At 41.0% G+C, this 13789-nt stretch overlaps 2 protein-coding genes across 2 annotated transcripts in view; one reads left to right on the forward strand and one right to left on the reverse strand.

Moving 5' to 3' along the window:
- The window catches only part of LOC146562900 (uncharacterized), a 15432-nt gene extending 13911 nt beyond the window's left edge, over positions 1-1521 (forward strand). Inside the window, exon 9 of the mRNA XM_085295152.1 lies at positions 1357-1521. Coding sequence (XP_085151278.1) covers positions 1357-1382 — 26 coding nt within the window. The 3' untranslated portion in view covers positions 1383-1521. The remainder of the gene's footprint in view (positions 1-1356) is intronic.
- A 3063-nt stretch (positions 1522-4584) lies between these two features.
- coq2 (coenzyme Q2 4-hydroxybenzoate polyprenyltransferase) lies at positions 4585-12625 on the reverse strand. The gene is made up of 7 exons (XM_085295148.1): positions 11964-12625; positions 11046-11212; positions 10744-10865; positions 10411-10496; positions 10173-10306; positions 4838-5026; positions 4585-4726 (listed from the first exon to the last, which is right to left on the reverse strand). The coding sequence occupies exons 1-7, from the start codon at positions 11983-11985 to the stop codon at positions 4610-4612; spliced, it is 837 nt and encodes a 278-aa protein (XP_085151274.1). The 5' UTR covers positions 11986-12625; the 3' UTR covers positions 4585-4609.
- Positions 12626-13789: the final 1164 nt, after the last annotated feature.

The following is a 13789-nucleotide window of genomic DNA, read 5'->3' on the forward strand; positions in this document are numbered from 1 at the left end:
GATCTGATTAGTCGACTAATTGCAAAAATAATCTTTGACTAGTCGACTATCAAAATAATCGTTTGTGGCAGCCCTAACAGGGAATACTACCTGCACGAACCAGTCATCATCAGGTATTAATCTTGATTTCACTCTGCCATTACAAATTACATAAACATATGGGACAGTTTTCATGCTATATCCTCCGAACCTTTCGTAAGTGAATATTCTCTAGGGTGTACAGATGTATGAATCAAGCCTGTTCAGAGTTAGGATGTTGTATAAAATATAAATAATGCAGCATGCAGTGATTTGTATGGTATCTCTATGGTATTTATTTTAAAAAAATATTTAAAACCCCTCTCTCTTCTATAACAAGTTACAGAAAGTTGGCACCTTTAAAAAGAATGAGGACCTGTGACCAGAGCAGTACATTTTTGGATACTTTAAGAAGGTGCAGTTCATGCTTAGCACATATTTCAAAATCAAGTATCCGTGATGGTATCCAGGCATCGATTACCTTCAAAGGTATCACTAATGCTTAATAGTATCTACTAGGTTTAGAACAACAGAGACAACGGCTTTTTTAAGAAAGATCATATTTACATAAGAAATTTGCATTTGCATCATGAAATTAGAAATATAACAATGTAGAACATAAAATCGTCATTTGAATTTAGTACCAAATCACAAAAGTGAGGTCTTTAAGTTGTAAGGCAATGACCCTACAGTATTAGAGAGAAAACCACAACAATCAGATGATACCCTATGGGCAAAGCACTTGGTGATGGTGGGAAGGTAACCCTCCCTTTTAACAGGAAGAAGCCTCCAGGGAGGGACAGATGTCTGCCACAACGGTTGGGAGATGAGGTGAAACTCCTGAGCAATTTATCTTGCTCAGTTATATAAGCTATGTTCTGATCTTTGATAGGATTAGAACACAGCACAGTCCCTTCAGTTTTCAAACGCGTACAGGGTTGTAAACACAGTGGCAAAAATGTTCCTAATCACACTTTTGTGAAATATGTCAAACTCAAAACGACCATGTGTTTTTCAATAAAACAATCTCTGTTGCTTGAAGCATTCAACCACATCACGTGGTTTTAGCAGCCTGTTGACTTTGTTTCGTTTCCAAGAATTGTTATGTTGTTGCCTAACCTTTCAGATGCCGTTTCCAAGAATCAACTTTGTGTGATCACAGCTCTAGAACAGCTAATGTACTAAAAAGACTCTGATATGAATGTCAGAGGCCATTTCTTCACCATTATAGATGAACTCTTAGCCTAAGTTAGACATAATGTTTTTACATCTAAAGTAAAAACATTATATGTATACAGATATCCTATTTAATCACAGCAATATCTCTTTCACTTTCAGACTGTTCTTGGCAGTGTCCACTTTGATGCTGCTCACCCAGAGAATCACCTCTGTGTCTTTGGACCTTCAGGAGAAACGAGTCGTACTGACACCATCCAAAAGGCAGACTTGTGTCACGCTTCTCCCTCTAATCAACTACATCCTCAATTTTACCACACTGCTTGGTGGTCCTTTGGATTCCTATGGACAATTCATTACTCTAATGGAGGGGATCAACCTCACCTCGCCACCCAGTCCTCTAGGTGTAGTTTTCCTAAAGCTGATGCAAGTATTAATGCTAGAGTGGGTTAGATTTTATCTTGTCTTTTTTCTGAAACATCTTATCCATGATTTCAACCCTGGCATCCTCTATGGCAGTGGTTCCCAAACTTTTTTTGCTGGGCCCCCCTTTGTTTTACAGAAAAGTGTTCTTCGCCCCCTCCCCCTTGCTCGCGCACGCACGCACGCACTAACACATCCTCCAACCACACACACCCACACCCACGCACGCACGCACTAACACATCCTCCAACCACACACACCCATATTTTGCTCAATTGCGGTTTATTTCACACCTCAAACATTTAGTAAACAATTGAGCAAATACAAGTAATCTGCAGGTAGTAAGCAGGGTTTTAATAGTTTTGCAATTTTCAGTAGTTTTTATTTTATATTTAGTTTTGACTTCAGATTTTCAATTTTATATCAGTTTTAATTAGTTTTTACCAATTTTCTTGCTAGTTTAGTTTTTATTTTTTCTGAAAATCCTTAGTTTCAGTTTAGTTTTGATTAGTTTCAGTTATAGTTTTAGTTGTGTTTGCAATAATTAAGTGTAACAAAATCCCAGTTTCATCATATCAGTCATTCTCTTCTGCTTATCCTTGAGTATGTTGCGATTCCAGCTACCATCGGGATGCATCACGCTGCCTTGCCTGGGGTTAGCTTCTGTTTTCTGGGGATGAGGGTTGAGTGTGCTCCCTTACATTCTCATGGTAAGCTAGGTTAGCCTTCTTGTGTGAGCTTTTCAAGTGCACTTTAAGGTTTGTGGGAATTTTTTTCCCTTTAGAAATGTCCCTCATAATTTGTCTCTTTCCACTACAAGACACTTGCTTTATCCAAAACACAGTCATATTCAAAGTAATCCCAAATTGGAATCTGGCGCATTCTCCTGACATGATTCTGCGCGTGGACGGAGCAGCAACACAGACGACTCGACTAACGTACTGCCACCTGCTGGCATAATTAGACAGCAAAAAAAATCTGGAAACTAAACTTCATTTTCACCCTTGACTATTGTATGACACGCACACATCAATGAAAACTAAACACAGTTTTGCTATAAATGCAGTTAATTTTTTATTAGTTTTGTGAACACTCATTACAGTTTTAGTTAGTTTTCCTTTTTTTGTTTTTATTTTTATTTCCATTAACGAAAATGTTTTTTCACTTCTAGTTTTCATTATTTCGTTAGTTTTCGTTAGCAATAATAACCTTGGTAGTAAGAAAATAAACTACTAACTCTTTTACACTACGTCCACGCCTACACTGGTATTTTTGAAAACGCAGCTGTTTCGTCCACACGTAAATGGTGTTTCAAATCACCGAAAACTGAGATTTTTTTTTTTTTAAACTCATCTTTTGTGTTTATGTGTGGACGAGGAATACAGAGTTCGTCATGCAACATTAAAGGCATGTGCCTTTATTCATGTCAGGCTGTGGGCAATGTTATTGTTTACATGAGAGGAATTGCAGAATGGCAGCTATTCAGATTAACAGTATTTTGTCTCCATCTTCAGGTTTTACATGCTTACATATAAACACGCAGTTACTGTCCCTCCATTTAGAAAGGCAGAGGCGTCACGGTGTAATTATTTTACATGTAGTTGTTTTTTTCCTGTGTAATATTCAACATTGCTATCAATAAATTTTTCAAAAAAAAAATGCCTCTGTGCAAAATGGGTTTAAAAACATAAACAACTGTGGGATGCTGTTTGTCCGTGATTTAGATGGGGGGGAACAAATCGTGGCAGTATCAGCCTGGTGTTATTTGTATCCCGCTGTAACTTTGCTGTATAAAGAGCTAACATCTCCAAAATGTCAGGAGTAGTTAGTCATTACAACAAGTGCTTGTGAACTAAAAATCAAGAATGTGGGATACTGTTTGTCCGTGATTTGGAGAGCCCAGCGCTGCTCCTGACGAAGGGAAAACCAATTCTGCAGGGGAGACCTACCTTGGACTTGTGCAGGTGAAACCAAAGGGAAGTTATGCTTCACTGTATTTTCTAGTCTTTGGCTTAGAATGAAGTTGGTTTGGAAACATATTCAGCTATGCTTCAGCCCCTGCTTTGCGTTTGTGTGGGCGCCGTGCTAGCAGTGTCCAAGCTTTGTTTTTTCCCCTTTTCATGCTCAACCTGATTCAATTGCTGTGGTGGGATCTTAAGAAACTTTTGCATAAACAAATGCCTGCAAATATCAAGCTGAAGCAACACTGTAAAGAAGAGTGGGCCGAAATTCCTCTACAACAATGTAAGGAACTGATAAACTCATAGAGAAAATGATTAAGTTATTGCAACTAAACATACCTTCTATATTGGAAGATGTACTTAGATGTACTTAGTTTTTCACTGGACATTCATTTACATCCAGTCCAGTGAAAAACTAAGTTCAAGGTTCTTTATTATTTGTAACTATGCATGTGACAAATAATAAAGAACCTTGAACCTTGAACTTAGTTTTTCACTGGACTGGATGTAAATGAATTCTCTTTAAAATTTGTTTAAAAGTTTTAGAGTACTGAAACATCATGGGTGAGAGCAGTCTCATGTTGCAAAAGCACTAAAAAGAACCAGTAAAGTCTGCAGATCTACATGCCGACTCTCACCAAAGTCCTATAATTAATAACTGGAAGTGGTTTCTGACACATAAGCACAGGTAAAGTGGGTAAATGCTGCCTGGCCAGAATAAAAACAAAGAGCACCAATGTCAACCAGTGACTTATGAAGGATGTCGCGCAAAGACCCAGATATTTATGTGTTTTATGGACCAAAACAAAGTAATGAGGCCACTGGCGTACAGTACATTCATCAGGTAGGAGGAATCATACTGCTCCCTGGTGGTCAAACTTATTGCAGCAATTTCAATTTAGATTTGCTGGCATTTTTGAAAATACATAAGTTGTTAAAAGAGTGCTTCTCATAAAAAACAAAACACACAAATGTAATAAAACATCGTCTCTAATTATATGAAGGCTTGTTCATTTCTTCAGAGTCTGTCTTTATTCTTTCCACAAATTCCCGACAACAATACCTAAAAACAACAAGAGTCCAAGGTTTCTGTTTGAAACAAACTTTTTCCAGCAGTCTTCTGGTTTGTTGATGTCTAATGTGTAAATCTACAAGAGAAGAAAATAAATATACTTCAATGGAAAACCTAATCTTAAAACACATGAATCTGTGCATGTTTCTCATTTAAATGTTGTATTAAAGTTGACCATGATCCTCACCTGGTTTGTCAGGTGCATTGCTACACCGGTGAGTACAGCATAGTAAGGGAGAGTCTGTTCAGCATTGACCCCAGCTAATACCAGTCCAGACATCATGGCCACAACGAAGCCACTCAGCCAGGGTTTGGTTTGCTCCTGGAACCTCAGTGCAGTAGATTTGACTCCTACTTTGATGTCATCCTCCTTATCCTATTTATGAAAGACAAAACAACACGAGGTCATAGTCAATCAAGGTCCCTACTTTAACATCCTGGATCCTGTGGACTTTCCTCCTCTGACCGCTAGCCCTCGCCATCCCGCTGTGTCGCTGAGGTCTGCGCCATCTCCACCACTACGCCCCCGGAGCCGCGGTGGGCAACCCGACGCTGTGGTGCAAACTCACCGCGGAGAGCTGTGCTTTACCCCGGCTCCTCGGAGAAGAGGACCCACGGCGCGGCTACCTGGGAGTCACTCACGCAGTCCGGCTGGCGCATCTCCATCTGAACACCCCCGGTGCCGCGGCGCGGGCGTCTCAGATGGCCAGCAGCCCCCGGTAGCACCTCCTCTCTCCACGCTGGTCCTCGGGGATTCCATCGTCAGGAACGTGCGGATGAGGGGGGCGCTCACGCTGTCGTTCCCGGGAGCCACTGTTGTTGACATAGTGGACAGAATTCCCAACATTCTGGCATCCCACCCACAGGTTAACCGGCTCATCATCCACATCGGCACCAATGACATCCCCAAACAGCAATCTGAGCTGCTGAAGTTGGACTTCCTCCAACTCTTCAGCCTCCTTGGTCAGTTGCAGGTGAGTGCTTTTATCTCCAGGCCCACCCCCACCTGTGGCAGAGGGATAGGCCGTTTCAGCCGGCTGCTCAGCCTTAACACCTGGCTTTCCTCCGCCTGTGTCTCCCACGGCGTGGGTTTTATTAACAATTTTGATGCCTTCTGGGAGAGGAGGCATCTTTTTGGGGCAGACGGGCTCCACCTCAACGCCTGGGGACGCCGTTTGCTGTCCGCCAATTTGGCATTTGGCGTACAGCACTCCCGCACATCGCCCTGTCACTACCCCAAATTGACATTACCTGCAAATCTGTCTGCCACTGACTGATGTTCCCCTGGTCCCAGCTCCTATATTTGTTCCACTTTTAACAGTAATACACAAAACTCTGGACTCGGACCTCTCTCTCCCACAGTCAACACAATACCCGTCATAATCACAAACAGAGAGCAACAGAATTATCATAAATCTAGTAACTCCAAAAACATTAATAACCTCCGGCCTCTTCAAAAATATCAACATCCATTCAACTCTATTGTCAAAAATCCACCAGTCTCAATCAGTATGGCACTTTTAAATGTCCGCTCTCTGTTGAACAAGTCTTTTATTATTAATGATTTAATTTTAGATAATAAACTTGACTGTTTATTTTTAACTGAAACATGGCTGGGTTCGGATGCACCAGTTTGTTCTCACTGAGGCCTCCCCACCAAATTTTAATTTCTCTTTTTCTGTTAGAAGTGGTAAGAGAGGTGGTGGGACTGCATCTTTAGCCAACAACACACTCACCTCCAAACAAATTTTACTTGATCATTTTACCACTTTTGAATTCCACGCTATTGTTTTCAGCAGCCCTCCAGTTTCATCTGTCACAATTTATAGACCACCTAAAGACAGTGCTGCTTTTATCAAGGAATTCTCAGAATTTTTAACAAACATACATTCAAAATATAATATGATAATTTTAACCGGTGATTTTAACCTGCACATAGATCATCCTTCTGACCCTGCATCAAAAGAATTCTTAAACATTCTTCACTGTTTGGATTTTACCCAGCACGTCACACAGCCGACTCACAACAGAGGACACACTCTGGACCTGGTCATCACCCATGGGCTGTCCACCAGCGTGTCCTCTGTTGTTGACTTGGCTGTCTCTGACCACTACTGTGTGTTTTTTAACATCACCGGTTTTATTCAGCGGGAGACCTCGGTGCGAACTGTGAGGAGGCGCTATCTAACCTCTGAAGTGGCTGCAAATTTTACCAGGGTTTTAGACGAATGCCCCCCTGCGATTTTACCTGCACCCTGCGATTTGATTTTTAATCATTTCAACAGCAAACTGAAAAAAAGCCTTGACTCCGTTGCTCCACTCACCACCAAAAACATTAACGTAAAACACGTATCACCCTGGAGAAACGAAGAAGTCAAAAAACTCAAAAGAAATTGCAGGGCAGCAGAAAGGAGGTGGAGGAAAAATAAAAATACTATCAACCATCAAATATTTTGCGAGCAACTTAAAGTGTACAATAATACATTAAGGAATTCAAGAAATTCATACTTCGCCAAAATAATCAGTAATAACAAAAATAATCCCAAGGTCCTCTTTTCCACCATAGATCATTTATTTAACCCTGATTTTAACAGCTCCCAAAGACTCACTCTGTGAGCAGTTTGCAGACCATTTCAGGGGAAAAGTCAGCGCCATCAGATCTGATATTTTATCTAATCGCAATATGTTTGTAAACACATCTGCGGGCTCGATTGTACCTGAGGAGACACTGGACAGCTTTGTCCTGGTTAATGGTGAGAACCTTAAGAAAGTTTTCTCCACAGTGAGACCCACCACATGTCTTGTAGATCCAATCCCTTCTTCACTCTTTAAAACACTTTATGGATTTTTTGAGGCTGAGCTTTTATACATGATGAATTGCTCTCTTCAGTTGGGTGTCTTCCCTGCTGCCTTTAAAACGGCGGTGGTGAGGCCCCTTCTGAAGAAGAGCAATTTGGATTGTAATGATTTTAATAACTACAGACCTGTATCCAACTTACCATTTTTAAGTAAAATCTTAGAAAAACTTGTTTTTACTCAGATTAATGATTTTCTAAATGATAGAAAGATCCTGGAGATATTCCAGTCTGGATTTAGGGTGAACCACAGCACAGAGACGGCTCTCCTAAAGGTTTTAAATGATCTTAGATGTAACTGGGACGCCCAAAAGCTCTCAGTCCTGGTGCTACTGGATCTAAGCGCAGCCTTTGATACAGTAGACCATGCTATTCTTTTAAACAGACTGAAACACATGGTAGGCCTCTCTGGTGCTGTACACAACTGGTTCACTTCCTATCTCTCTGACAGAACTTTTATGGTGAGTATGGATACATGCTCCTCTAAGATCCATAAAATGACATGTGGTGTGCCTCAAGGGTCGGTTTTAGGCCCTGTACTTTTTAATTTGTATATGCTCCCTCTCAGCAGTGTCATCAGGAGGCATGGAGTGAACTTTCACAGTTACGCTGATGACACGCAGCTGTACATCTCTGTGTCTCCTGATGACACCAGACCAATGGATGCCCTTTTTAACTGTATTTTAGATATAAGATCTTGGATGGCAGAAAACTTTTTACAGCTTAACCAGGACAAAACTGAAGTTTTAATCGTCAGTCCTGAGGCTCAGAGAGAGAAACTCTTGTCTAAATTAGAGGCATTTTCACTATGTCCTTCGCTACAAGTGAAAAACCTGGGTGTTATTTTTGACTCTGAGCTTGGTTTTATCCCACATATTAAACATGTAACCAAAATTGGATTTTATCATCTAAAAAATATAGCCAGAGTCCGCCCAATTCTCTCTCGGGCCAACACGGAGATGCTGATGCATGCTTTTATTACCAGTCGCATTGATTACTGTAATGCCCTGCTCTCTGGTCTTCCTAAGAAGAATATTTCAACTTTACAACTTTTGCAAAACTCGGCAGCTCGTGTGCTGACGAAGACCAGAGGGCGGGCCCACATTACACCGGTTTTAGAATCGCTGCATTGGCTCCCCGTGTGTTTCAGGATAGATTTTAAAGTTCTTTTATTGGTTTTTAAATGTCTTAATGGTCTTGGGCCTTCTTATCTCTCAGATCTGCTTTTACCATATGAACCCTCGCGGACCCTGAGGTCCTCTGGTACTGGCCTTTTGATTGTCCCTAAAGTCAGGACACATACTCACGGAGAGGCAGCTTTTCAGTGGTATGGTCCTCGTCTGTGGAACAGCCTGCCGGAGGAGCTCAGGGCCGCAGAGAACGTACATGTTTTTAAGAACAGGCTCAAGACCCACCTTTTTAATTTAGCTTTTACTTAGCGTTTATTTATTTTATGCTTATTTATTCTATCCTGCTATTTTATTATTAATTTAGGCTTTACCTAATATTTATTGATTTTATTCTTATCCATTTTTTAATCTTCTTACTCTATTTATATTTATATTGTATCCCCTTCTTATTTATTTTATCATTTTACCCTGTATATAGCCTATTGTGGCATATCTCCAGTGTTTCCTCGGAGGGGGCTCTCTGCACCGGGGCTGTGATCGACCGTGGCTGCTGGGTCGCTGGGGGTCCTCTCAGCCTGGCTGGGGGGCTCTTTTGCCTCCCTCCTGCTGTGTGCCCAGCCTGGAGGCTGCGGTCTGTGACCGGCTCTCGGTGCAGACGGCTCCCTGTTATAGTGTTTCCTCACTTGGCTCATGTGAACCCAGCCCAATTTTTACTCTTTAAGTGTGCGTGTGTGTGTGTGTGTGTGTGTGTGTGCTACATTTTTTGTATGAAAAGTGCTTTATAAATAATGATTGATTGATTGATTGATTGATTGATTGATTGATTGATTGATTGATTGATTGATTGATTGATTGAACGAACATAGGACACATTAATCTCATGTTCACCTCAAAGAAAAACATCAGTAAACACAGTAAACTGCAATCCCTTAAACTGCATTTCTTAAATATAAAGGAACAGCTACCATGTACTCACAGTTTAAACTGTTTTTAAATTAGTTTCAGTTTCTCGGTTCCTTTCTTCTTAAATTTACAGGTTCTCAACAGTCACTTTATTATGTATACCAGTTCACCTGGGCAAAAATCCCTTATTGATGTCTGAGGTTAGAGGAGAATGGACAGAAAGGAAGCTGATAGGAAGGCAAGGTTAACTCAAATAACCACTCAGAAGAACATCTGCTAAAAAGCATCTCTCAACGCACAACACGATGGGCTACAGCAGCAGAAAAGCACATTGGGGGCTCCTGTCAGGAAATTGAAGCTATCATTTGCAAGCTAAATTGGACAACAGGTGACTGGAAAAACTGCTTTCCTGGTCTGGTGCTGATGACCTTGGTCATGATTTCTGCTGCAACACTTAAATGGCAGTGTCAGAATTTGGCATTAAAAAAAGCATGTTGCCAGGTATCATTGGTTCAGGGTAGTGTTGGTGTATGAGAGCGTTCTTTTACATTTACTGCACTCAGCCTTTGGTTTAAGGAAAGAATTGTGTTTAATAGGAACGAAGTGGTGCGATCTCTCAGGCCCACTACTTTACCTGATGTGCGTATATTGTGTCATATACCAGCGTCCACATCACTCCTGAGAAGTATAGCGGGAGACACACGGACCAATCACAAGAGCCTTTAATAGCGGACCAGCCGAGCAGAGCGCCCCAGTTGAAAGTGAGTCCTAAAGTGAGAGAAGAGAACAAGAGAACAGCTATAGCTCTGATAGTCTGTAAAATATTAACTCTAGACAAAGAACACTACAAGATAACTTTACACAGCACATACCCAACACAAACTGTGGCCAGTAAGTGAACCTCTTCATCAGTGGGTAGGTGATAACAAGAGATAAAGAAGCAGCACCCAGAGCTATACTGTGAGAGCATTTTGAACAATGTGAGGGAAAGACTGCAAAATAACTGGATAAATAATCACTTTTAGTTACACTATGAAAATTAACACACTGTAGTAATATTGTGATCCAGTTCAACTGTTGCACTAAATTTTTTTTCTCATGACTCGGAGGATTTAATCTAACCTATATACCTGTTCCTATTCTTCTATTTATATTTTCCTAATAAAATGTCATTAACGTTCATACATAAAATTGATTCTGAGTACCTGTAATAGTTGAGACACAAAAGAACCCCAAGTGCAAGCGAGAGCTGCCCTCCCAGGAAGACCAGCGCCTGCATTCGAGAAATCTCTCCTGATGCGATTGGTCGAGAGGCTGTGTGGGACACCTGCGCAAAAACACAAACACTTTCAATTTATCAGAGCTGAAAAATAAACACTTTGAGCAGGGGAGTGACAGTGACACAGGTAAGTCTAACGTCTGCTTAGAAATAGAAGTTTAATTTACTTTATTGCAAAAACATGTCCTGTTCTTTGTTTGGAGTCAGCTGTAAGAAAATCTCATTTACTTTTTTGTCGAAGTCTTTGTCCCACATGTCATTGATGGTGCAGCCGGCCCCTCTCATGAGAAGAGCACCTGTACCAAACAGTGTGAGCATGCCCAGATCTGGGAAGCATCCAGGGTTAGCAGCCAGAGCAATGCTCCATGTACAGGGGAGGTACAGCAGCCATGTCCCTATGATTAAAAGGCAATGAATTTCAAGGGAATTAAACAAGGAAGTAAGATAAGAACAGAAACAAAGCCCACAAAGAGATGAATGTGCAGCCAATATCTACATTAATCTGGTGGCATTTTAAATGTGGTTTGGTTTTAGATGCATCTGTGCAGTGACACTGAAAAAATGCAGGGGCAAGATATTTTAGACTCATTGTCTTACACAGTAATTACATAAGAGTTTTACAGTTTGGTAGGATTCTTTCAAAGAACAATTTTAACAATTATTATCTACATCATGAGTTAGGGCTACATGCTTACAAAGATGCTTCCCTGTTAGTGCCAGTTAATAGCTCTACAAGGTCAAAGATGACGTGCTTATTTTAGCCATTTGTTTTCTGAAGACTGTATTAATGTTATATAGCTTCTTGTTTTGTTCTGTTTTGTTAACATGGTGAAAATGCTGCTAAAAATTGTTCTGGGCTTAAAGAGTGCATGTTTGGAATAAAGTCAAAATTCTGCAATATTCTAGATATCAATTTTTTTCTTTTAAACTGACACAGATAAAAATCATTGCATAGCAGAAAATGAATGTGTAGACATGGTCATAATGACCTGCTGAAGTTAAACCTGAGTACATGAGCTTGCTTTGTCACAGTAGGAAGGAAAAACTCCCTTTTAACAGGGAGGGACGGCTATCTGTCGCGACTGGTTGGGGTGAGCGAATGAAGACACGACAACCCAACAATGTGATGTTCATATAAGTACAAACCTATAGGTTTGTCCAGCCTCATCAGCCGGAGGTACGGTTGGACGTGTACTGGTGCTGAATTTACTATAGTAGCAGCTGATAAACTGAACCGTCTTCTCCCGTTTTGCTGTGTTTCAAGAAGTCTTATTGATGACCAGATTGCAGATTGGTTCTTAGGCTTTCTCTTCCACACACGGGAGTCTGAGGGGGGCCCATCTCCAGCCTGTATCCCTTCCTTCTGGATGAAGCAGGTAGAAAGTGTTATGGTTCAAAATATTGGGGATGGAGACAAGAGAAAAACCACAATAACAACACTGGTCCGGCCGGGTCAAGTCAAACGATGATTTTAATGATCACACACGTGGGAGATGGACACTGATGCAGACAGCCTCAGATCTCAAAATGGTGGAGCATTGCTCAAACTCTTATAGCCTCTGGTTCTCCCACCTTATCATAAAAGCCTAAACATTCACATGCTTTTCTCTCACACGGCGCCTAAGCTACGACCTTGGCTCCCCGTTTATCTGCTCCTGCTGAGTTGGGGCAGAAAACTCCAGTATATTCTGTTCTCTTCTAATCAGACAAATAAGGCGATGACTTTCTGCAAACAGTATTTCTTATAACATCATAAAACAATATCATTCATCCACAATAAATCAGCAGTCTAATGTAATGCAAATCAGTTTAACGAATGCAATAGTTATCAGCTTCTTCTAATTCAGGAGAATAATGAAAACTAAAACTACATAATAATTCACAATCTTTAGTTAGGGGTATAACATGGCATAAAATAATATTATAATCTAACAATTGACATCGATAACAAGCTCCATGGTGGATCCTTTTCAGAGTGCTCAAAGCTAGCTTGGCTGGGAACATGGTGTCTCTCTGCACACACAGAAGCAGAAAGACACATGCAAACGAAGGTTAAACAAATACATTTGGTACAACAGAAACAGAGATGTGTGAAACTTTTGGCTGAAACAACCTGACTGTTTTAGCTGTTTAGGTAAGACACTGCACACACCTACATGAGACAAGCTGGTGTTACAGTAACAAGGCTAAGCTATCACTGAAAATATAATTCAATTCAATTCAATTTTATTTATATAGCGCCAAATCACAACACAAGTCGCCTCAAGGCGCTTCATAGATACAGAGAAAAACCCAACAATCATATGACCCCCTATGAGCAAGCACTTTGGCAACAGTGGGAAGGAAAAACTCCCTTTTAACAGGAAGAAACCTCCGGCAGAACCAGGCTCAGGGAGGGGCGGCCATCTGCTGCGACCGGTTGGGGTGAGAGAAGGAAGACAGGATAAAAGACATGCTGTGGAAGAGAGACAGAGGTTAATAACAGATATGATTCAATGCAGAGAGGTCTGTTAATACATAGTGAGTGAGAAAGGTGACTGGAAAGGAAAAACTCAATGCATCGTGGGAATCCCCCGGCAGCCTATGTCTATTGCAGCATAACTAAGGGAGGATTCAGGGTCACCTGATCCAGCCCTAACTATATGCTTTAGCAAAAAGGAAAGTTTTAAGCCTAATCTTAAAAGTAGAGATAGTGTCTGTCTCCTGAATCCAAACTGGAAGCTGGTTCCACAGAAGAGGGGCCTGAAAACTGAAGGCTCTCCCTCCCATTCTACTTTTAAATACTCTAGGAACAACAAGTAGGCCTGCAGAGCGAGAGCGAAGTGCTCTAATAGGGTGATATGGTACTACAAGGTCATTAAGATAAGATGGGGCCTGATTATTTAAGACCTTGTATGTGAGGAGCAGGATTTTGAATTCAATTCTGGATTTAACAGGAAGCCAAAACAGGAGAAATATGCTCTGAATGCTAC

Source organism: Mchenga conophoros, linkage group LG12, assembly GCF_057382185.1.
Source record: "Mchenga conophoros isolate Kocher_MC1m ecotype Shallow Benthic linkage group LG12, M_conophoros_male_GT1.1, whole genome shotgun sequence".
Taxonomy (NCBI): Eukaryota; Metazoa; Chordata; class Actinopteri; order Cichliformes; family Cichlidae; genus Mchenga; species Mchenga conophoros.